The sequence below is a fragment of the Musa acuminata genome, chromosome BXJ3-3 (genome assembly GCF_036884655.1).
Source record: "Musa acuminata AAA Group cultivar baxijiao chromosome BXJ3-3, Cavendish_Baxijiao_AAA, whole genome shotgun sequence".
In the NCBI taxonomy this organism is placed as follows: domain Eukaryota; kingdom Viridiplantae; phylum Streptophyta; class Magnoliopsida; order Zingiberales; family Musaceae; genus Musa; species Musa acuminata.
In genome coordinates, this window is record NC_088351.1 from 39443773 (window position 1) to 39466837 (window position 23065).

At 42.7% G+C, this 23065-nt stretch overlaps 4 protein-coding genes across 4 annotated transcripts; all 4 read right to left on the bottom strand.

Annotated features, from left to right (window-relative positions):
* Positions 1-38: 38 nt before the first annotated feature.
* LOC103980050 (cytochrome P450 CYP72A616-like) lies at positions 39-2043 on the bottom strand. Its single transcript, XM_009396334.3, has 5 exons — positions 1746-2043; positions 1434-1654; positions 1106-1353; positions 539-908; positions 39-467 (listed from the first exon to the last, which is right to left on the bottom strand). The coding sequence occupies exons 1-5, from the start codon at positions 2041-2043 to the stop codon at positions 39-41; spliced, it is 1566 nt and encodes a 521-aa protein (XP_009394609.2).
* Positions 2044-5132: 3089 nt separating this feature from the next.
* Positions 5133-6604, bottom strand: LOC103980049 (cytochrome P450 CYP72A616-like). Its single transcript, XM_065141206.1, has 5 exons — positions 6574-6604; positions 5982-6236; positions 5659-5879; positions 5366-5591; positions 5133-5197 (listed from the first exon to the last, which is right to left on the bottom strand). The coding sequence occupies exons 1-5, from the start codon at positions 6602-6604 to the stop codon at positions 5133-5135; spliced, it is 798 nt and encodes a 265-aa protein (XP_064997278.1).
* Positions 6605-6640: 36 nt separating this feature from the next.
* On the bottom strand, positions 6641-9111 carry LOC135634262 (cytochrome P450 CYP72A616-like). The gene is made up of 5 exons (XM_065144608.1): positions 8710-9111; positions 8400-8620; positions 8041-8285; positions 7387-7771; positions 6641-7222 (listed from the first exon to the last, which is right to left on the bottom strand). The coding sequence occupies exons 1-5, from the start codon at positions 8999-9001 to the stop codon at positions 6797-6799; spliced, it is 1569 nt and encodes a 522-aa protein (XP_065000680.1). The 5' UTR covers positions 9002-9111; the 3' UTR covers positions 6641-6796.
* A 10504-nt stretch (positions 9112-19615) lies between these two features.
* Positions 19616-22105, bottom strand: LOC135634312 (cytochrome P450 CYP72A616-like). Its single transcript, XM_065144699.1, has 5 exons — positions 21720-22105; positions 21410-21630; positions 21051-21295; positions 20397-20781; positions 19616-20233 (listed from the first exon to the last, which is right to left on the bottom strand). Exons 1-5 carry the CDS (start codon positions 22009-22011, stop codon positions 19808-19810), a joined length of 1569 nt encoding a protein of 522 aa, XP_065000771.1. The 5' UTR covers positions 22012-22105; the 3' UTR covers positions 19616-19807.
* Between the last annotated feature and the right edge of the window lie 960 nt (positions 22106-23065).

Below are 23065 nucleotides of genomic sequence, written 5' to 3' on the forward strand. Positions count from 1 at the left end.
AGACTTGGATAAATCCAAATGACTCGAAGAAGAGTAATTCAAAGTCTACGGAACATTAAAGGAGCACCATACTGAGGGACAAGAGTCATAACAATGAGTGGAGCATGGGCATAGGAGGGTGAGAGCTCAAACGAGAAGCGCTGGAGAACGGTAGAGAATAACATCTTAGCCTCAATCAACCCAAAGTGCTGGCCGATGCAAATCCGAGGGCCGCCGCCGAAGGAAAAGAAGCCCATCTGGTGGTTCTTGCATGCGTTGGACACCCCTTGTGCAAACCTTTCTGGATTGAACTCACTGGCATCTTCGCCCCAGATTTCCGGATCGTGATTCAAGAAGAGTATTGGCATTCGAAGCAGTACTCCTGGTGGGTAGGTCACGTCCCCAAGTTTTATCGTCTTGTACGTGTGCCTTGGGAGGTAAGTCAATGGTGGGTATAACCTGAGAACCTCGTGCAGAATCATTGTCACCTGATCGAGGAGAACATGACTGTCTATCAGTTGATCTTGGCAGAAGAAGGGAGAATGATGATGATACTTACAATCTTTAAGCGGTTCAGGCCATCGAAATCCGGTTTGTTCTGCCCGAAGACTCGAAGAACTTCTTCTCTGGCTCGGACCTGCCACTCAGGATGCATGCTCAAGAGAATCATCGTCCATGTTAGCAAGACGGCTGTCGTCTCCTGCCCTGCAAAGTAGAAGAGCTTGCATTCTTCGATCACATCTTCGATGGTCATCCCGTCTTCTTGGGAGCCCTTCATATTGGACTCCAGCAGCAAGCCCAACAGGTTATCGTTGCTGGCTTTGCCACTCTTTATTTCCTCTTGTCTCTTCTTTATTATGCTTCTTACCAATTCTCCGACCTCTCTGTTCAGTGCTTTTATTCTCTTCTTCCCTTCGGTGGGAAGAAACCTGCAGTGATGGTTAAGCATCGGTTAGCAGTGTTTCTAGTAATTGGTTGAGAGGGTGTTTATGAGATACACATCAGTGTAGGTAGATGGGAAAGCAAGAAGAAAACGAGCAACGATCGACTGCTGCTTACTCATAGACCGACCAGTATAACACAATCGCAATCGATCATCGGAAATGGGAACATTAAGATCACTCACACGGAACCAGGGATATTTATAGCTTGGCCGGCCTGAACGAAGTGCATAAGCTGCTGGGCTTGAATCTGGTGGACCCGTCTTCCTTCTTCAAAGCTAGTTCCTAAAGCTGCTGTCGAAATGACATTTAAAGCGTAGGCTTGGAGTTCAGGCCAAACATCTAACTCATAACTTGTCCCCGAACCCACCACCGTATTCTCCCATTTGCTCATCAGATCATTGCAGCAAGTACGGAACGCTGGCAACATTTGCTGTCAAACGACGAGGGCAAAAAGTTAGCTCGACAGTCTGGTGTGAAGCAAGATAGAATCGACATGGGTGAATCAAGCACCTTCAACTTCTCCATATGGAAAGTAGGGTTCATAATCCTCTTATGCTTCGCCCACTTTTCACCCTCGTAAATGAACATTCCTCTGAAGAAGAACTGCCCGAGAGGGTTCAACTGGGGCTTTTCGAAGTCATTGGACATGTTCAATAGAAGTTGCCTCACCAATCCCACATCCGCAATGGTCACTTCGGGTACAGGGCCTGTCCAAGTGAAAGATGTTTTGCCTGCACCACCAACAACAACCGATACCGGAAGGCGAAGTGAAGCGATAGAGAAGGTAGAACAGAGAGAGAGAGAGCGAGAGACAGTGGGTACCATATCGGCTCATGGCACGAAGGGCGAAAGGATAAACGCGAGGGATGATGTTGTGAGATAAGGGCATGGGCTTGGCCTGCACCTGCCTGTCGAGCCGGGCGCTCTCCTCCAGGTCGCCTTGGAGGAAGCGGTAGGGGGTGCCATCGAGGCCCTGCGCCCGGAGCGCACGCTCCAATCGCCTTGGCTTCCACCACACAAAGTAGAACAGCCATACGGCCGCCACAAGTAGCAGCCCCGCCACGCCCCACGCCAAGTACCACACCAAGTCGGCTGCTACGTCCACCACGCCCATGGCCATGCACTTCGCAGAGTGCAATCGCTTATAAACGGAAGAGGAGTTCAGATTGTAAGCGATTAAAGTAATATATTGATCCTTTTAAAGAGAGAACCAATTTTTTATGGATGTTATTATTTTAAGATGGAGAGGTAATCATATCAATAAAATTTTGTTTTTAATTTGTACGCATCATTATTATTACGTAAGGATCATGTTAATTTTTTCTGTATCGTCTTCGAAAAAAATCATATTAACAATTAATGATCAATAAAAATAGATATATAGTTGTTCCAATCATTAAAAGAGTACATATACAACACCTTAAAAAATGGACAGTTCTTACTACAACAGTTGTATGTGCCCATGTAATATGCTATAAAGACCTCTATTGAGCTGAGCCCAACTTCCAACACTAATATATCCTTTTGGAAGATAAAGATGGATATTGCATATGAATTCTTTTAGTATAAATGATTGAAAATATTTGAAAGAATATGCTTATGATTTTTAAATATATTTTAAATATTCGAATGACTATTATACAACATCATTCTTTTTACAATTTGAGATCAATAATTATAAAAATTCTTAAGAAATATTAAATAAAATATCAACAAATAACTTCATTAATTATAATATAAAGGAAGCATATAATGTTTATAAGGGCGATGAGTTTCACCTGCTCTTCCTCTTTGTCCTCCCAAGCCAAAAGTGAAGGATGGACATGGGAGGAGTTTCTCTGGGTTTATATAGAGGGCCGGGGGGAGGATGATATCATAGGAGATTTATTTTCATATCAAATTTGTTATTTCATTGATAAAAGATAAAATGTGTTATTTCCTGTTATGCTATATTGGAACAAATATTAATCGTGTATGAAAAATTTAAAAATAATTGATAATATGTGCACTATATATTATATTTTCAAGTCAAAATAGGAAAATAATAGTGGTTTTCAGTTTCATCACTTCTTTCATAAATATGAACCCCAAATACAATGTATCTTAAGAGAGAAAATGAATGTCACCTTTTATCATTAAATCAGTATAGATCCTATAAGTTAATATTTTGTCGAGCGCATACGATTTTATTCTTTTAAGATGAACCTAAAAAAAGAACTCTTAAGAGTGAGAGTGATGCTAAACCATTTGTTCTCTTATTTCTCAATCAACGTGGGATGAAACATCATTCTAAATTTAATTTAAGACTAATTCATGAGGAATTGTATCTTCTTATATATCTATGTATTATTCATCTCAAATCTCGCATCATACGCTTTATTATTTTATCGTAAATGAGTTTTCAAATAAACAAAAAAATGGTCTAAATCTTAAAAGAAATAAGGTAAAACTATCATATTACATTAGGAACAGAATTATACATTATACGTGTAAATTCTATATCATTGTCCCAATTTTAATATATCTTGAAATAGGTAACATAACAAGTTTACCATACTTGAGTTCTATGTGATTTTATGTGTGGAAATATTCTTTTCATTATAATCAAGTATATGATGATCTTTTAATATTATTATTTAACATTATGATATATAGTTATAGAAAACTTTTAAATCCCTTCATCATCATTAAAAAAAAAAGTTTATTAAATTTTATATTTTGATAATAAAATTAATTGATGATTTTAAAAGAAATCTTAAGTGTATTATATAAGATGAGCAATAATGAAATTTTGTTTTTGACAGGAAAGTAATAGAAAGAAAGAAAAAGGATAATAACTTTAAAAACAACTATGGTCTTACACCACTCACACATAATGTGAGAATACAACTCAATTAATTGATCTAATTTTGATAATCTTCGTTATAATATTCTAACTACATTTTTATAAGCTCTAGTATAAGAATAAAAAATATAAAAATAAAAATAATAATATTATAATCGTATCAAATTAAGTATATCATTTTTTTTCTTTTAAGGAAGGTAATAATTTTGAAAAGTAACCTTCCTCTCTTGATGATATTCTTGATTCATAAACTTCTATTTTTATATAGATTAATCTTCAATTAAGATTTACAATCTTCAATAAACGAACTTGATTTCTTTATTTTTTTCTATATTTACTTCCCTTTTTCTGTTTGACAAATTTTAAATTTATTTTATTAATAAATTATATAAATTTATTAATAAATATATCCATGCACACCGACTCAAGAAGGGTACTCTCAAGATAAATGTACATCTTGCATATCGATGATGATATCATTGGATCGAAAAAAACAATCGTATCCTTGCATCACTCACACACAATGCAAGAATACGACTCAATTCATGGATCCATTTCTGATAACCTTCATTATAATAATCTAACCACTCTTTTATAAGCTCTAGTATAAGAAAATAAAAAATATCATAATAGTATCAAATTAAGCATATTAAAATATTTTTTTAAAGGAAGGTGATAATTTTGGAAAGTAATCATCCTCTTTTGATGATATTCTTGATTCATAAACTTCTATTTTTGTAGAGATGAATTTTAAATCGAGATTTACAATCTTCAATAAGCCAATTTGATTCTTTTCCTTTTTTAAAAATATTTGTAAATTAATTAAATTTATTTTATTAACAAATCAAATGAATTATTTCATTGAGATAGGTTGGCCAATTCGAGGATCAAACATAGCCTTGGCCAATTAATTGGGGTGTGTAATTAAGTTATAATTGGGCTAAAACATAAGTATTTATTAGCCCAACACTAAGTGTTGGTCTATGGGTTGTTTTGAGCTCATATTGGATTAGAAGAATTCTCAACGCTAACAATACTATTTGAGCTAAAAACAATCCCTTCTGCAAACCTCTCTGGATTGCACGCACTGGCATCTTCGCTCCAGATTTCTGGATCATGATGAATGAGGATTATTATTACGCAGTAGAAGTAGTGCTCCTGGTGGGTGATTCACATCTCATCGATCGGGGAATGTTATTGGTGGGTGAGATTTGTTGTTTCCCTTGTCAGTTCATCTGATTAGCAGAAGAAGGAAGAATGAAGATTGACACTCACAGTCCTCGAGTGGCTCAAGCCATCGAAAGCTAGCGTGTTTCCACCCCCACCACCCCCCCCCAAGATTCGAAGAACTTCTTCTCTGCCTCCTAACATTTCCCAGATCTCCGTTTCCAGTGCTTTTGTTCTCTTGTTCCTTGTGGCGGGAAGAAACCTGTAATGGCAAGCAATGGTTTATAGTAATGATTTAAAAGGTTTGAAGTCACTGTAACGTGATCGATGTAGATGGAAAAGCAGGAAAACAAACAAGAATCGACTGCTTACCGCGTATATGACACAATTTCAATCAATCATCGGAAATATGAACAGGACGAGAACTCACTTGTCACCGGGGATACGTAGATATCGGGCGGGCTGAACGAAGAGAACAGCCTGCTGAGCTTGAAGCTGGTAGATCCGTCTTCCTTCTTCATAGCTTGTTCCGAAAGCTGCTCTTGCGATGACATCTCCAGCCAAACATCTAACTCATAACGTGTCTCCGAACCCACCGTATTCTCCCATCTGCCCATCAGATCATTGCAGTAAGTACGGAACGCCGGCAACATTTGCTGTCAAATGACGAGGACGAAAAGTTAGCTCGACAGTCTCGTGTGAAGCAAGATAAGAATCAAGCACCTTCAACTTCTCCATATGGAAAGCAGGGTTCAGAATCCTCCGATGCTTCACCCACTTTTCACTCTCGTAAGTGAAATCTCCTTTGAAGAAGAACTTCGCGAGAGGGTTCAATTTGGGCTTTTCGGAGTCATGGGACATGTTGAGTGGAAGCTGCCTCACCAATCCCACATCCGTGATGGTCACTTCGGGTACAGAGCCTGCCCAAGTGAAAGATATTTTACCTGCACAACAACCAAGTCCAGAAGGCAAAGTGAAGCGACAGGGAAGGTAGATCAATGGAGAGAGAGAGAGAGAGAGAGAGAGAGGTGAAGTGGAGTGGGTACCATATTGGCTCACGGTACGGTGGGTGCAAGGAGCAACGCGAGGGATGATGCTGTGAGAGAAGGGCATGGGCTTGGCGTTCACTTCCCTGTCGAGCCGGGCGCTCTGCTCCCGGTCGCCGTGGGGGAAGCGGTAGGGGGTGCCATCGAGGCCCTGCGACCGGAGCGCGCGCTCCAATCGCCTCGGCGTCCACCACACGAAGTAGACCACCCATACGGCCACCACAAGTAGTAGCCCCGCCACGCGTTGTAATTGAGCTAAACACAAGGCCAACGCAAGTGTAGGATACAGTGAGTTGGTCTATGAGTTGTTTTGAGCCTTTACTGGACTTGAAAGAACTCTTAGTGGTGGCAACACTAATTGGGCTAAAAACAATCTCATATTAGTATTCCCTTAGATTAATTATCACATGCGAGCGAAGATTAGTGCGATCTGGATCAACGATCGTCTCCTGTCCTCAGACCAATAACTGTTCCGATTGTTAAGATCGTCCCTTCACTAACTCTGTTAGCCTATTCATTACTATATCTCTTTAATCTTCTTTCTTGTGTCGATGCCCCTCTATCATCCGGAAGTCTTTCTCCCGAACATTACCAAAGCTACTATCGTGCCCTTTGATTCCCATGATATCTTCTTGATTAATCCTGAGTTACTCATAATCTAGTTATCAAATATAAGAGCATCAATTAATATATAATCCTGTAGACTATTACATATTTTGCATATACATATATTCTTCAGGACTTTATGTATAGTCCTTAAGCAGGGTTCAACTTCACATACATATTTTGCCTGCGATTTCCTAACCACAAGTACTTCAGAGTTTTCGCAACCTTATTTGAGCACCGTGCTGGGGATGAAGAGCGAAGACAGTGTGTGGAGCGTGAGCATACGACGGCGAGAGATCAAAGGAGAAATGCTGAAGAATCATGCTCAGTCCCATCTTTGCTTCCAGCAATGCAAAGTTCTGGCCGATGCAAATTCGAGGGCCTCCGCCGAACGGGAAGAACGCAACCTGTTCCTTCGACGCCTTTGAGACCCCTTCGGCGAACCTCTCTGGATTGAACTCACTGGCATCTTTGCCCCACAGGTTTGGATCATGGTGGATGAAGATTACATGCAGCAGGAGGAGAACTCCCGGTGGGTAAACCACATCTCCAAGTTTCATCGTCTTGTATGTCCGCCTCCGGAGGAGAATAAATGGAGGGTATAGCCTGAGCACCTCATACAGAATCATGGTCACCTGCCCACACAAATTTCAGTCCATCAATTCGTGAAATCTTGCTCATCTTTCAGTCCAAGAAAGAACAAGAACAGCATGCTGATGAATAGGGTCGAAACAAATAGCAATCAGAGTGTGTTTAGTTCAGCTAAGCAGAAGAACAAAGTAGGAAGATGATACTCAACGATCTTTAAGTGGCTCAAGCCATCAAAATCGGGTTTGTTATCGCCAAAGACTCGAAGAACTTCTTCTCTAGCGCGGATCTGCCAGGTAGGATGCATGCTCAAGCAGATCATTGTCCATGTCAGCAACACAGATGTTGTCTCCTGCCCTGCAAAGTAGAAGAGCTTGCATTCTTCAATCACATCTTCGGTTGTCATCCCGGCATTCTTGTTCCCATCTTCTTGTAAGTGCTTCATGTTGGATTCCATCAACAGGCCCAACAGGTCATCGTTGCTTGCCTTTCCAGTCTTTATATCCTGTTCTCTCTTCTTTATTATGCCTCTCAGAATCGATCGGATCTCTCTATCAATTGCTCTTATTCTCTTGTTCTTTGGGGTGGGAAGAAACCTGTTTGACAGCAATTATCAGTAGCCGTATCCTACGAATCATTCGAAAACTCGCATAATTGATGAGCTCAATACAATATTGCGATTAGAAATGTGTAGCAGCAACGAAGTCTTTGAGATGAAGCTTTGAATTTTGCAAGTGAGGCATCAATGGACCACCTACTATCTCGGATCATCAAATCAATGATCCTTTCAACACAACTAAATTCTGATGTTTCTTCCTTTAAAGCTTCGTTCAACGACATGGAATTGAGTAGGAGAAGGACTCACCTGTACCCAGGGACATAAAGATTTTGGACAACCTGAATAAGGAGCTCAGCCTGCTCAGCTTGAAGATGGAAAATTGGCCTTCCTTCTTCGTAGCTGCTACCGAAGGCAGTTCGTGAAATGACATCTCCAGTGAAGCTTTGGAGCTCAGGCCAAACATCTAACTCATAACATGCCTCAGAGCCCGCCATATTCTCCCATCTATCCATCAGATCACTACAGCAAGCAGAGAATGCCGGCAACATTCGCTGCAAAATTGATGAGGATAAACTTTTTGGTATGAATCAAACTGGAAACAAGACGGATGGATGCACTTCCAAGATGTTCCGTTTGGGTGTTGTGCAGAACAGTGAATCAATCACCTTTAGCTTCTCCGCATGGAAAGCAGGATTCAGAATCCTCCTATGTTTGACCCACTTTTCGCCTTCGTACACAGCGAGGCCTCTGGCGAAGAACCGGGCGAGGGGGTTCTGGTTCGGCTTCCGGAAGTGGCCGAACTTATTGGATAGAACCTCCCTCACCAGCTCCGGATCCGTGATGGCCACTTGCGGCACAGGCCCCAACCATGTGAATGATATCTTACCTGCATGCACAAGAACAAGATCGAGTTCTAACAGTTGGAGCTCGTGCCCAGGCGATGACGACAACAGAGGAGGAGGAGGAAGCGCTTACCGTACTCGTCCATGGCGCGATGATAAAAAGGGAGAAGGCGAGGGATGATGTTGTGGGCGAGGGGCATGGACTTGGCGCGGGCCTCCTTGCTGAACCGCGCGTTCTCCTTGAGGTCGCCGTAGGGGAAGCGGTATGCGGTGCCTTTGAGCCCCTGCGCCCGGAGCGCGCGCTCCAGCCGCCTCGGCCTCCACCACGCCCAGTTGAGCACCCGCAAGGCCCACGCCAGAAACAGCAGCCCGGCCACGCCCCATCCCAAGCTCCACAGCACGTCCGCCGCCAGGAACTCGGCCATGGCCACCGACGATCGTACGCGTGGAGCGTCTAGCAAACAGGACTTTATGGCAAAAAAAACGATGGAGAGTTCGGGACATATGACTTCAGTGATTACGTACGAGAGCTTCGCGGCCATCGAGGACGGGCTTTTGTATGGTGGAAAGTTTACCAATAATTGACACGGTTACGTGTTCTTCAAGTTATCATCCATTTATATATAAAAAATTAAATTTTTAAAAAATATAAACTCTATTTTCACTGATTATAATAAAAAAAAATATTATGATAAAAATGATAATTATAAATTTTATATTCCCTATCTTTTGGCTCTCCGCGAAGATATACTTTGAAGTTTCTAGAGTTCCGAGCATATCTTTTTAGTCTTTATGTGCTTTGAGCATTCTTCGTCTCGTATCTCTATAACAGATTTTATCGGTCGTGGATCGGGTTTTCATACCTCATGCATTTTGGGAACTATTCTTAGTTTGATTTTTCACTATGGTAGATTTCTTCTTATGTATATTGGGTTTGCTTTACTCACGTGTCTTGGGCGACTTTCTGACCCCTTTTTTTTTTATTGTAACGAATTTCTTCTTATGCGAGTTGGATATGCCTGACTCATTTACCTCGGGTGCTTTTTTAACCCATTTTTCCGCCATAGAAGATTTCTTTTTACACGAGTTAGGTTTGCTCGATTCATGTGCCTTGGGCACCTTCTTGATCAGTTTTTCTACCATAGCGGATTTCTACTATTGTGAGTTGTGTTTACCCGACTCACATGTCTTAGGTGCCTTCCTAACCCTTTTTTTTGCCATAGTAAATTTCTTCTTATGCGGGTTGGGTTTGCTTGACTCGCGCCTTAGACGTCTTCCTAGCCCGTTTGTTGGCTATAACGGAGTTCTAATATGGTTCGGGTTTGCTCGACTCACATGTCTTGTTTAAATAATCCCGAGAAGGTGATCTATCTTGGTCGTGGAAGGTGACTTCTTAGGGGAGTGAAAATCCGCATTGCATTGATTGAGGGTATGTAGTCGTGGGCTAAATTCCACGTATGACGGGAGGAGTATCTTTTCATATCCTCCTTGACTAGCATTTTAATAAATAAATGTGGGAAAAGAGGGGGGAGAGAGAGAGGCGGGCATCTCAAGGGAGACTCCTCGATTATCATTTTAATATGGAGGAGAGAGAGGGATTCCACCATTTCCTCCTTAGTTAGTGCCTTAGCGATGAGAGGATTAACCCAAATTCTCCTACATCTCAATAGTGGATAGGACTAATTTTTTTCGGTTTCAACATCTCAACAGCAGAGTAGTGTCCCTTCCATGTGATACTGAAGAGATTTATATGAATCTTAGGAGGAGAGGGGTCATCCTGCATTATAAACCTCTTTTAGCTGGTTTGATGGGGCTCAAAGCATCATTCGAGCTCTAACCTTGGGGACCTTCTTCTTGGCTTCGGTTTCAAAAGAGACGAGCCCATCCTCAAGTCATCCAATGCTTGGTCCCTCACTAGTTGAGCGAAAGATAATAGAAAGTAGCTTTAGGCGAGCATATCATTCTCGTGTTAGGCCTCTTAACGTGGTTCGAAAGGTGTAGTAATTAGGGTATTCAAGACGTCATATAGGAAAATCTGACCATGGAAAGCCATAATGTGCTCCATCAGATTGACATTACCATCGAACGTCTCCAAGGATGGCATATGTAAGCTCTCTGAAATCAAATTCTCTTGGATTTTTTGGGTGAATGAGAATCGACCTTAGGTGGAGTCAACCAATGCTTCCCATTTTGATTGTTAGAGCTCTCATTGCATCTCCTCCAAATGTCGGTCCATCTACCATAATTGGATCAGTAGGGAGTTATCCATCAAGTCCATTGAGTGGGTCTTGGATTCAAGTGAGGCACATTGAGAGTGGTGTGATCCGTTGAATTTCATCGACAAAGATCGAAGTGCCCCCTCAACAGATGGTTTAACAAGCCTTAAGCATTTATGAGATGTTGGCACTATGTCGAGTTAGGGAATCTTGATAAGGTACTACTGGCAGTGGAGCTAGGGACTATGATTGAGCTGGTGGCATTGCCTATTAGGCCAATTGAGGAAAAAATCGAGTGAGTGTATGTATCATGCTTGTTAATGTTTGTATTTACTGAGTAAGATTTAAGAACAACTCAACAGGGCTAAGTAGGTGGCTTAGGTACTAAGGATCGATGGCGAAGCCTCTTTGCTCTAGTGTTTATTGAGAGGATTAACGAGCGAGTATTCATATGACATCGAGCCCTCCTTCCAACACCAAAAATGTTATGAGAAGATATTATTGGTATCTTAGTAAGCCCAACATGGTTCTGACCTATGTGTGTAAGGATGTTCGAAGTGTGGTCGAGGTGTCTCAGAAATAAAAACACCTAGCACCCAAGGTGTCACATGTACAAAGTGCTAGTCATAGGTGCCCAACAAGCCAATCACGTGAGTGATGACACATGTGACTTGACATGCAATCGTTTTGCTTATTATATTTTGGTATTTTTATCATTTTATTTTGATTATTACATATATATATATATATATATATATATATATATATATATATATATATATATATATATATATATATATATATATATATATATATATGTTGAATCTCTTATTTTGATGATGAAACCAATTGATGTGTTTATGATTTAATCTGCGTTTTGAGTGACGCAGGATACTTCGATCAAGATGAGACAATTAAAGTAAGAAAAATCATGTTGTGCTAGGGGAAAACATGTTAGATGATCGGTCGACATATCGATAGAAGGCTTCGGGTCGTGGATTCAGGCATCGGGCCAAGAAGAGCGGATATTGCGCAAAGGATATCGGAGTTGCGGAGTCAACTGGCTGATTGGGCAATAGGCTGCAAGAGAGGATGATGCACCGAAGAATCGGACGAAGCATTGAGGGACCAATGATATGCCGGACAACTTGATTAATGCTTAGTATTAATTATCTAGATCGAAGTGTGTTTTACATGTGCAGGATTAACTACGATAGCAAGGCATGAAGCAAAATGAAGTCTCAGAGTCAAGATCGAGATCACGTTGGGAGTTCGAGAGTTTGTCGGAAGTCCGGACGTTCTGTCACGGACAAACTTCGAAATAGGATGTTTAATGTAATACTTATGTATATCCGTGTCTTTTGATATGTTCATACTTTGTACAACATGTAGAGGGACGACCAAAGACTTAATAGTCCCATTTTAGTTAGGTTGGTGGCCGCTTTAGGCTTATAAATAAAGGATGTGTCATGTGGACACGCGTGAGAGATTTTCGGTCTGTAATGGACCATTTTAACCCTTTGTTGTGTAACTATTTAGACCTTGTAAAGTCTGTTTATAATTTGCATTGTCTATGAAGTGTTTCCTGGAATGTTTGCTTGTGGATCCCGAGTGAGGCGTTCTCTCTAACCCGTTTTCTCTTTTATGAGTCCTAAGGGACCATGGGAGGCTTCGGGGGGGCTGACCTTTGCGGACGGACACGCAAGGGTGCTGCACGACTTAGGCAAAACCAGCTAAGTCCGTGATAGATGGTATCAGAGCGGGACAAGCACTCATAGAAACACTTAGCATGCAAATGTGGGGGACCTAGCGGGGCTGCGTGGAGGGCAGTCAGCACACGCGCGATCGTTTGGGGGAAAACGGGCATGGAGATGTAGGGAAAAGGAGTCGCTCGGAGGAGCGGGCATCTGAGATTGGCATTCAGAGAAATGGCCAACCCTTTGCGTAAGAGGCACCATGAGAACAGGTAAGCTTGGAAGAATGTGGAGTGCACAAAGGGTGGGATGACTGAGTTTGAGCTACGGCTCAACGTTGACAACTATATTTGATGGTGCTCAAGGCAAGCGAGACGCTTGGTAAAGGATGAGACAATGCAAGGTGGAATGAGTTGCTCAGCGACCGAAAGAGTTATACAAAGCTCACAAAGGTGAAGAGAATTGCTAACTCAAAAACTTCGGTACTCATGCATGGGCTTGTATGCGGACGATGGAATGTTCGTGGCCATCCCAAGGCAACCGAAACTCAGCGCCATGGAGCATTGAAACTTTCTCTTCAGCATGTAAATGATACATCCGTAGGAGGCTGAAGTGTGTAATGAGTTCAGCATGTTGCTAGGCCTTGAGTGGTGCAGCAAGGGCTGTATTGACGTGGAGTCACAATCTAGCAAGTGCGTTTGTAGAAGGCAGAACAATGCACAGTTTGTTCAGCAAATCGGAGTAGTCCAAGGGGATGGTGGTCTCCGAAACAAAGAGAGATGTTGCTCCAATGGGATAGTTATTCAGGAGGGATAAGTCTTGGCTCTCCAAAGGGAGAATCATGTGGGACGGACCTCACATGTTGAGGAGGAGTACCTTAACAAACAACAACTCCACGAAGCTCAATGGACTGAGTAAGCGGCGAGGAGTTGTCACATGATCTCGCTTGAGAGAATGCATTGGTGGATGCATTGCGAGATCAAGTGGGTGAGCGACCCAAAGCAATATAAATGAAGGCACACTTGGAGTCGATATGGAGATCGAGCTCAAGGGAGGGCTGACCCATGGAATGATGAGCGTGAGCGAGGGCCACCATCAACTCAATGCAAAAACGAGGAGCGGAGCAACTTGGGTGTAACTTGACGAAGTATCCAAGCCGCATGAAGGGAGCCAACATAGAAGATGGAACATGGAGCGGAGGCACAGTGCTTTCCTTGGATAGAGGTCAAGGCATTGAACTCTTGCAAAGGCAAGAGCAGGATCATGTAGTTCCATGGGTCATTCATTTTGATGGAGCAGACTCATCTTGCATTGTGCCAAAGACGAAGGGAGCTTCTGGGCATATGCATCTTATCTCGGAAAAACATTTGATGGAGAAACTAAGGCGACTCAATTTGCGGAGGTGAAGTTGGGTTCAGAAGGTCTTAGCACAGGGTAAGAGGATGCAGAGGTGGGTACTCTTGAAGAATATGCCACAATGTTACCATTCAAGTTGCCATGAAGGAAGCGGTGCGTAGCAAAAATTGTGCTGGTAGGGATAGAGGCCCAGGATCCAAACAATGGTACACTAATTGCAGCGAAGTCAGGGGACTTCGGCAGCTACTAGGCGACGGACTGTCCTAGAGCGGTGCTTCATCTAGGTGTGACCCAAGAGTGGGTGGATGAAGGTCGATTGCCAAAGGAGCGAACAAAATCGAAGGTGGAAGAGACCCTGTGATGTATTGGCAGAGGCCACACATAGAGGGATCACAATTTGAGTTCATCGCACAAGGATCAGAATGCAATGGAGACGTCACCAGGAGGTAATAGGGTGCAGCGGATCATCGTGGAACAGTTCGTGGCAATGCGATATACACGACATAGTCCCGTGAGGGACTAGATCATACGAAGGAATGATCGAGAGCTACTGGAAGCTCCACTTCGGTGAACAACACGATGGCAAGAAGGGCTATGGATTCAAGGAGTGAAGCCCATGGTACCGCAGAGGCGGGTCTTCCGTACGTGCATCGAATTTTGCAATGGATGAAAGCCTTGGTCATCAGCATATGGGGGGCTGTGTTCCACCAAGGAAAAAGTTCGAATGCAAGTATCAGTGAGTTCCATGGGAGGGACTTGATCATATAGAGGTATGATCGAAGTAGGTGGAGAGTTGGATTGCTCCAGAGCTCATATTTGCTTAAGGGAGCCCAACAAGTCAGAGGACAAGGTCGAATAAGCGAACGTTGCTACCAAGGAAGCTAAGGAGAACAGAATCGATACAAACCCTATAGCGTGATGGCAGAGGCCATGCATGGGAGTTACAATCTATCTTTCCATCGACCAAAGGGAGCTGCTTGGAGAACACGGAGGTGTCGAAGCAGGGGGTCAAAAGGGGCGAGGAAGCGACGATGAGTCCAAAGAGACTTAGCTACCCAAAATTAAGCATAAGTTAGAATGGAGGTGGAATCAGAGGAGTGCCATAGAGACATATCTATTGATTGTGATAAAAAGGGATGCAGATGCGAGACGACGGATAGTAGGGCCATGGGCATGGCAGCGCCATGGTACCGTAGAGGCGGGACTTCCGTGAAAGTCATTGATCCCTTGCTCTCATGGAGGGTGAGTGCTTGGTCATGAAAGGGACCGAGGAGGTGGAGCATGCAGAGGTAAACTCCAAGTACTGAGATAAGGCTAAAGGGCAGAGGCCAAAGAACTTCGTAAGACCGGTGTCAACGAGCTTCTCATCAAGATAGCCGAAAGTGAAGGACTTCGGGTCATGCAAGAGTGCACGACCAAGGAATGAAGCAGGCAGTACTTGGTGCTGTATCTTTGCTACTCAATGGAGTAGGCGGCAGGGTTGATGGAGAAGACGATATAATTCTAGGGGCGACCAAATCTATTAGAGAATTACTCCAAGTTGGGATGAAAACTTCTTGCATTCCAGAAGTTCGATGGCATTTAGAAGGTGAATCATAGTAGCTAACTCAACGCAAGGAGTGCAAACACTTCAAGTGCTTCAGAAGTATGAGCAAAGAGCAAGCGAAGGCTAGTAACTAGCTCGATATATGAAGTACAACCTCAAGGAGGCGGGCGAATTAAAGTAACCTTTGCCTTCTCAACCCTTAAGAGAATGGGCGAAACTGAATATCCTAATTTTCTTATCTATCCAGTAGAGGAGCTATGCATAAGTTCAAAGACCCTTCGAAGATAATGTAAGACAATAGTTGTCAAATCCTTACCAATGGTGATCAGTGCTATTGAGAGTAGATTGTCCACTTCATTTCCCAATGAAATGCCAATCGAAAGCGGAAGTGATACGAACCTACTTGAAAGTGACAACTAAGTTAAAGAATAGTCAATGGATAAATTTTATGAAGGAATGACCTAAAATTTCAGAAGTTTATGAGATGATGCTCGTTAAAGCTCCAACAAGTATCCATCCAGTTCAAGCAGCATGAGGTATTTGAGAGACTAGCGCAGTAAGGATAGTCTTTTCATTCATTTGGAGGATCTGCAGGAACCAACAGGGATCAACACAACTCAGCTAACCCCACACTAGAGTCAGTTATTGGCGAGTTGAAGCAGCATGGCAGATTAAATGTTCGACTACTCAAAAACAGCAGCAGAGAGCAGCTGGGAGCCAAGAGGCGCATTGCAGTTGGAGCAGAAGATTGAAGACTCAGCAAAAGCGATGAGTTATAGTGTCGACAAAGGCTTCGACAAGGACGTCGAAGGAATAAGTGGGGGAGAATGTCACGAACAAACTTCGAAACAGGATGTTTGATATAATACTTATGTATGTCTGTCTTTTGGTATGTTCATGCTTTGTACAGCATGTAGAGGGACGATCGAAGGCTTAATAGTCCCATTTTAGTTAGGTTGGTGGTCGCTTTAGGCTTGTAAATAAAGGTTGTGTCATGTGACACGTGTGAGAGATTTTCGATCTATAATGGACCATTTTAACTCTTTGTTATGTAACTGTTCAGAGCTTATAAAGTTTGTTTGTAATTTGCATTGTCTATGAAGTGTTTCTTGGAATGTTTGCTTATCGATCCCAAGTGAGGCGTTCTCTCTAACTCGTTTTCTCTTTTGTGAGTCCTCAGAGACCATGGGAGGCTGACCTTTGCGGACGGACATGCAAGGGTGCTGCATGACTTAGGAAAAAGCAGCTAAGTCCGTGACAGTTCGTCAGAAGTTCTAGTGGAACCAGCTAAGAAGTCTCGGAGCTTGCTAGAGAAGCTTGTCGGAACTCACCAAAAAGATCGTCATGAAGTCCAAGAGCTTACCGGGAGTCCGCCGGAACATTGCCGAGAGATCGTCGGAAGTTCGCTGGAAGATCGCCGGAAGCTCGCTAGAAGAATAGACATAAGGACTTGTTTAGCTTAGCAAATGTCTTAGGATTTCGTAGTTAGCACGTAATTGGGTTTGGATTTGGGCCAACCCAATTAGGGGCAAGCTAGGCCCATATAAGAATTGTGTTGGCCCAATAAGAAGCCTAAATAGTGCCCCAAGAAGTCTCACCATCGTGGCATAGTCTTCGAGACTGTATCAGGCAGTGGTACCGCCAGTCTGGGTAGTTATACCGCCTTTGGTAGGATGTCAGGCGGTGGTATCGACCAGGGTAGTGTTAGTGTCAGAATGACACTAGGCGGTGGTACCGCCCAACGCAGGTGGTGGTACCGCCCGTGCCGGGGGAACCCTGGATGGTAAAGTTTTAGGCTTCAAGTTTGAATTAACTTGAAACCTATAAATACCCCTCTTATCCCTGGTTAAAGCATACATTCACAGAGAGATTAAAAGAGAGAAAACATTACTGTGATCTTTAGAATTCCCTCCTCTACTCTAAGTGTTAGAATTCTATAAGAGAGGAGTGTGTGCTTGTAAGGGTTGTCTCCTAAACCTGAGAAAAGGAGAAGAGGGGTGTAAAAGGGTAGTTGATGTAGGTTACGTTGACCAAACCACTCTAAAATCTGGTTTGCATTTTACTTTGAGCAATTTATCCTTATTGCAACCCTCTTCAATAGTTTACTGCCTTCAATACTTTTCTATACGCTTTTAAGCTATCTTTATAAAATCGGTTTTATCGTATGAAGGTTTTTTGAACTAACGTGATTTTACTACTGCACTAATTCACCCCCCCCTCTTAATGCTGACCCCGATCCTAACAATATATATATATATATATATATATATATATATATATATATATATATATATATATATATATATATATATATATATATATATATATATATATATATATATATATATATATATATATATGTCCTTAGATCTGTGTAATGGAAAACGGATCGTGATGAGATCATGATAATGAGACCAATTCGCCTTTAAACACAGATCCTAAATAATCCCGGTCGTAGGTTACTTGAGAGGGACGTCGAGATAACCAAACAGACTGGTGTGTTGTATACTCGTCCATATGATGGATGTAGCTGGTCTCATAGATACTCGTGTGAGGATACTAGAGAAACAATACAAGTGCTTATTGTAGAATGAGTTCACTGATTGATCCGCTTCCGGAATGCTGGATGGTTGATGATGCCTTATTGTCAGACAACGATTCCATGGTCCTAGTGGTGTATTTAGTCCTTAGACTTGAGACACCAATGTTATCCTATATGAGTGCTCCACTCTTTGATACTGGACTTACAGGTTTGGGTGTCCCGGATCTAGCACAACTGGTCTTCAAGAGTGGTAGTCAACCTTACGAGGGCTATTGAGTGTCGATAGAGGATCATCCACTCTCGGTGTCTTGAGAGGAATGTCCCATGTGTTCTTGCTTAAATAAATCCCTAGCCAGAATCATTCGGATTGAGAAAAAAAAAAGTTCTACGGGAGAATTTAGTTAGAGCAAGACTCGAGTAGAAATTGTATGGGTCTCATAGCACCATACCCGGTATACGGTCTCTGAGATATTAGATAGATGATGGACTATATGTACATGGTAACTGAGAACAAACAGGTCCAATGGATTGGATTCCCTTGAATCATCTGAGGACTAAGGCGTAGTGGCATAGTACGTTCGTAATCGATGATTCGAGTGAGTTATTATGGAGATAACAATTCACTGAGTCAGAAGTAGTTCTGACAGGTATGACTCACGGTCAGCTTGATATTGTTGGATCTAGAGGGTCACACATATGGTAGGCGTTACGATGAGTAGAGGTTCGGATATGAGATATCTGTCGAAGCCCCTATCTTATTGGATATCCAATAAGCCCTTGAATTATTGGATCCTATGGATGAGATCTAATAAGAGCCCATAAGAGATTATTGGATAGAGGTCCACTAAACTAAGAGGTTTGGGTAGTTAGATAGAGATCCAATACCCAATAGTGGAGGATCCATTAGGGTTAAGTTGATAGAGGACCTCTATGAATAGGAGGGATTCAGTGGTTTATAGGCTAAGCCTTTGCTTGCCTCTCCTATTCTCCTCCCCCTTTGCACCTCAAAGTAGGCCTGAAGTTTTGAGGAGCAACATCGTAGCCCTGTTATGTGGATCACCGCTAGAGAGGAGGACTCTTGACCTCATTCACCCTCTCCTAGAGATATGCAGGGATTCAGGGATATACAATCTCCTTAGGTAATACAATATTTACTATACGTAGTTTTAAGTTTTACAGATTTTTGCACATCAATCTTTGCACGATAACAAATAAATCTTTGAGAATTGGGGATTTTGTTTTCTGTTCTTTTACTGCACATGTGATATCGCCCATAGATTTCTCAATACAAAGATTAAGATCGGAAGAGTTATCTCAATCGAGTCCCTCTAATATCTAAGTTAATAATCTAAGATAGATAAGAATGGTCACGAGTGATAGAAGTGATTCTCACTTGCTAACTATGCTAAAATCGAGTTTTTATTCTTGACCATAAAAAACAGTAGAGTGGTGAAATATTTTATGGGGAAGCAGCTCTTAATAGCCTTGTCTATGGACAATAAGGGAGGAGACAATTGCTACTAAAATACTACCTTTGTTTTTTTCTATCCATAGAGATGAGAAGGGAGGAGGCAATCCACAATTGTATACTTTAGACTTATGTCCACGTGGCAGGTCTTGCCTCCCTCCTGCCAGCATTAATGTCAAACAAAGATCATGTGGTAGATAATAATTGATCGCCAATATTTGGTTAAACTTAGAAGAGCTCATGAAATCAGAGTTCTTCTGAATTCTATTTATCTTGGGGAACGGGAAATGTTCAATATGAGATTGTTAAGGAATACATGCTCACAGTAAACTTGTGTTTGATCCCTGTTGCAACAATAGGGTTCAACTTCACTTACATATTTTGCCTGCAATTTCATCGGTATAAGTACTTAGAGTTTTCGCAACCTTATTTGAGCACCGTGCTGGGGATGAAGAGTGAAGACAGTGTGTGGAGCGTGAGCATACGACGGCGAGAGATCAAAGGAGAAATGCTGAAGAATCATGCTCAGTCCCATCTTTGCTTCCAGCAACGCAAAGTTCTGGCCGATGCAAATTCGTGGGCCTCCGCCGAACGGGAAGAACGCAACCTGTTCCTTCGACGCCCTTGACACCCCTTCGGCGAACCTCTCTGGATTGAACTCACTGGCATCTTTGCCCCACAGGTTTGGATCATGGTGGACGAAGATTACATGCAGCAGGAGGAGAACTCCTGGTGGGTAAACCACATCCCCAAGTTTCATCGTCTTGTATGTCTGCCTCTGGAGGAGAATTCCTGGAGGGTATAGCCTGAGCACCTCATACAGAATCATGGTCACCTGCCCACACAAATTTCGGTCATCACTTGGTGAAATCTTCCTCATCTTTCAGTTCAAGAAAGAACAAGAACAGCATGCTGATGAATAGGGTCGAAACAAATAGCAATCAGAGTGTGTTTAGTTCAGCTAAGCAGAAGAACAAAGTAGGAAGATGATACTCAACGATCTTTAAGTGGCTCAAGCCATCCAAATCGGGTTTGTTATCGCCAAAGACTCGAAGAACTTCTTCTCTAGCGCGGATCTGCCAGGTAGGGTGCATGCTCAAGCAGATCATTGTCCATGTCAGCAACACAGATGTTGTCTCCTGCCCTGCAAAGTAGAAGAGCTTGCATTCTTCAATCACATCTTCGGTTGTCATCCCGGCATTCTTGTTCCCATCTTCTTGTAAGTGCTTCATGTTAGACTCCATCAACAGGCCCAACAGGTCATCGTTGCTTGCCATTCCAGTCTTTATATCCTGTTCTCTCTTCTTTATTATGCCTCTCAGAATCGATCGGATCTCTCTATCAATTGCTCTTATTCTCTTGTTCTTTGGGGTGGGAAGAAACCTGTTTGACAGCAATTATCAGTAGCCGTATCCTACGAATCATTCGAAAACTCGCATAATTGATGAGCTCAATACAATATTGCGATTAGAAATGTGTAGCAGCAACGAAGTCTTTGAGATGAAGCTTTGAATTTTGCAAGTGAGGCATCAATGGACCACCTACTATCTCGGATCATCAAATCAATGATCCTTTCAACACAACTAAATTCTGATGTTTCTTCCTTTAAAGCTTCGTTCAACGACATGGAATTGAGTAGGAGAAGGACTCACCTGTACCCAGGGACATAAAGATTTTGGACAACCTGAATAAGGAGCTCAGCCTGCTCAGCTTGAAGATGGAAAATTGGCCTTCCTTCTTCGTAGCTGCTACCGAAGGCAGTTCGTGAAATGACATCTCCAGTGAAGCTTTGGAGCTCAGGCCAAACATCTAACTCATAACATGCCTCAGAGCCCGCCATGTTCTCCCATCTATCCATCAGATCACTACAGCAAGCAGAGAATGCCGGCAACATTCGCTGCAAAATTGATGAGGATAAACTTTTTGGTATGAATCAAACTGGAAACAAGACGGATGGATGCACTTCCAAGATGTTCCGTTTGGGTGTTGTGCAGAACAGTGAATCAATCACCTTTAGCTTCTCCGCATGGAAAGCAGGATTCAGAATCCTCCTATGTTTGACCCACTTTTCGCCTTCGTACACAGCGAGGCCTCTGGCGAAGAACCGGGCGAGGGGGTTCTGGTTCGGCTTCCGGAAGTGGCCGAACTTATTGGATAGAACCTCCCTCACCAGCTCCGGATCCGTGATGGCCACTTGCGGCACAGGCCCCAACCATGTGAATGATATCTTACCTGCATGCACAAGAACAAGATCGAGTTCTAACAGTTGGAGCTCGTGCCCAGGCGATGACGACAACAGAGGAGGAGGAGGAAGCGCTTACCGTACTCGTCCATGGCGCGATGATAAAAAGGGAGAAGGCGAGGGATGATGTTGTGGGCGAGGGGCATGGACTTGGCGCGGGCCTCCTTGCTGAACCGCGCGTTCTCCTTGAGGTCGCCGTAGGGGAAGCGGTATGCGGTGCCTTTGAGCCCCTGCGCCCGGAGCGCGCGCTCCAGCCGCCTCGGCCTCCACCACGCCCAGTTGAGCACCCGCAAGGCCCACGCCAGAAACAGCAGCCCGGCCACGCCCCATCCCAAGCTCCACAGCACGTCCGCCGCCAGGAACTCGGCCATGGCCACCGACGATCGTACGCGTGGAGCGTCTAGCAAACAGGACTTTATGGCAAAAAAAACGATGGAGAGTTCGGGACATATGACTTCAGTGATTACGTACGAGAGCTTCGCGGCCATCGAGGACGGGCTTTTGTATGGTGGAAAGTTTACCAATAATTGACACGGTTACGTGTTCTTCAAGTTATCATCCATTTATATATAAAAAATTAAATTTTTAAAAAATATAAACTCTATTTTCACTGATTATAATAAAAAAAAATATTATGATAAAAATGATAATTATAAATTTTATATTCCCTATCTTTTGGCTCTCCGCGAAGATATACTTTGAAGTTTCTAGAGTTCCGAGCATATCTTTTTAGTCTTTATGTGCTTTAAGCATTCTTCGTCTCGTATCTCTATAACAGATTTTATCGGTTGTGGATCGGGTTTTCATACCTCATGCATTTCGGGAACTATTCTTAGTTTGATTTTTCACTATGGTAGATTTCTTCTTATGTATATTGGGTTTGCTTGACTCACGTGTCTTGGGCGACTTTCTGACCCCCTTTTTTTTTATTGTAACGAATTTCTTCTTATGCGAGTTGGATATGCCTGACTCATTTGCCTCGGGTGCTTTTTTAACCCATTTTTCCGCCATAGAAGATTTCTTTTTACACGAGTTAGGTTTGCTCGATTCATGTGCCTTGGGCACCTTCTTGATCAGTTTTTCTACCATAGCGGATTTCTACTATTGTGAGTTGTGTTTACCCGACTCACATGTCTTAGGTGCCTTCCTAACCCTTTTTTTTGGCATAGTAAATTTCTTCTTATGCGGGTTGGGTTTGCTTGACTCGCGCCTTAGACGTCTTCCTAGCCCGTTTGTTGGCTATAACGGAGTTCTAATATGGTTCGGGTTTGCTCGACTCACATGTCTTGTTTAAATAATCCCGAGAAGGTGATCTATCTTGGTCGTGGAAGGTGACTTCTTAGGGGAGTGAAAATCCGCATTGCATTGATTGAGGGTATGTAGTCGTGGGCTAAATTCCACGTATGACGGGAGGAGTATCTTTTC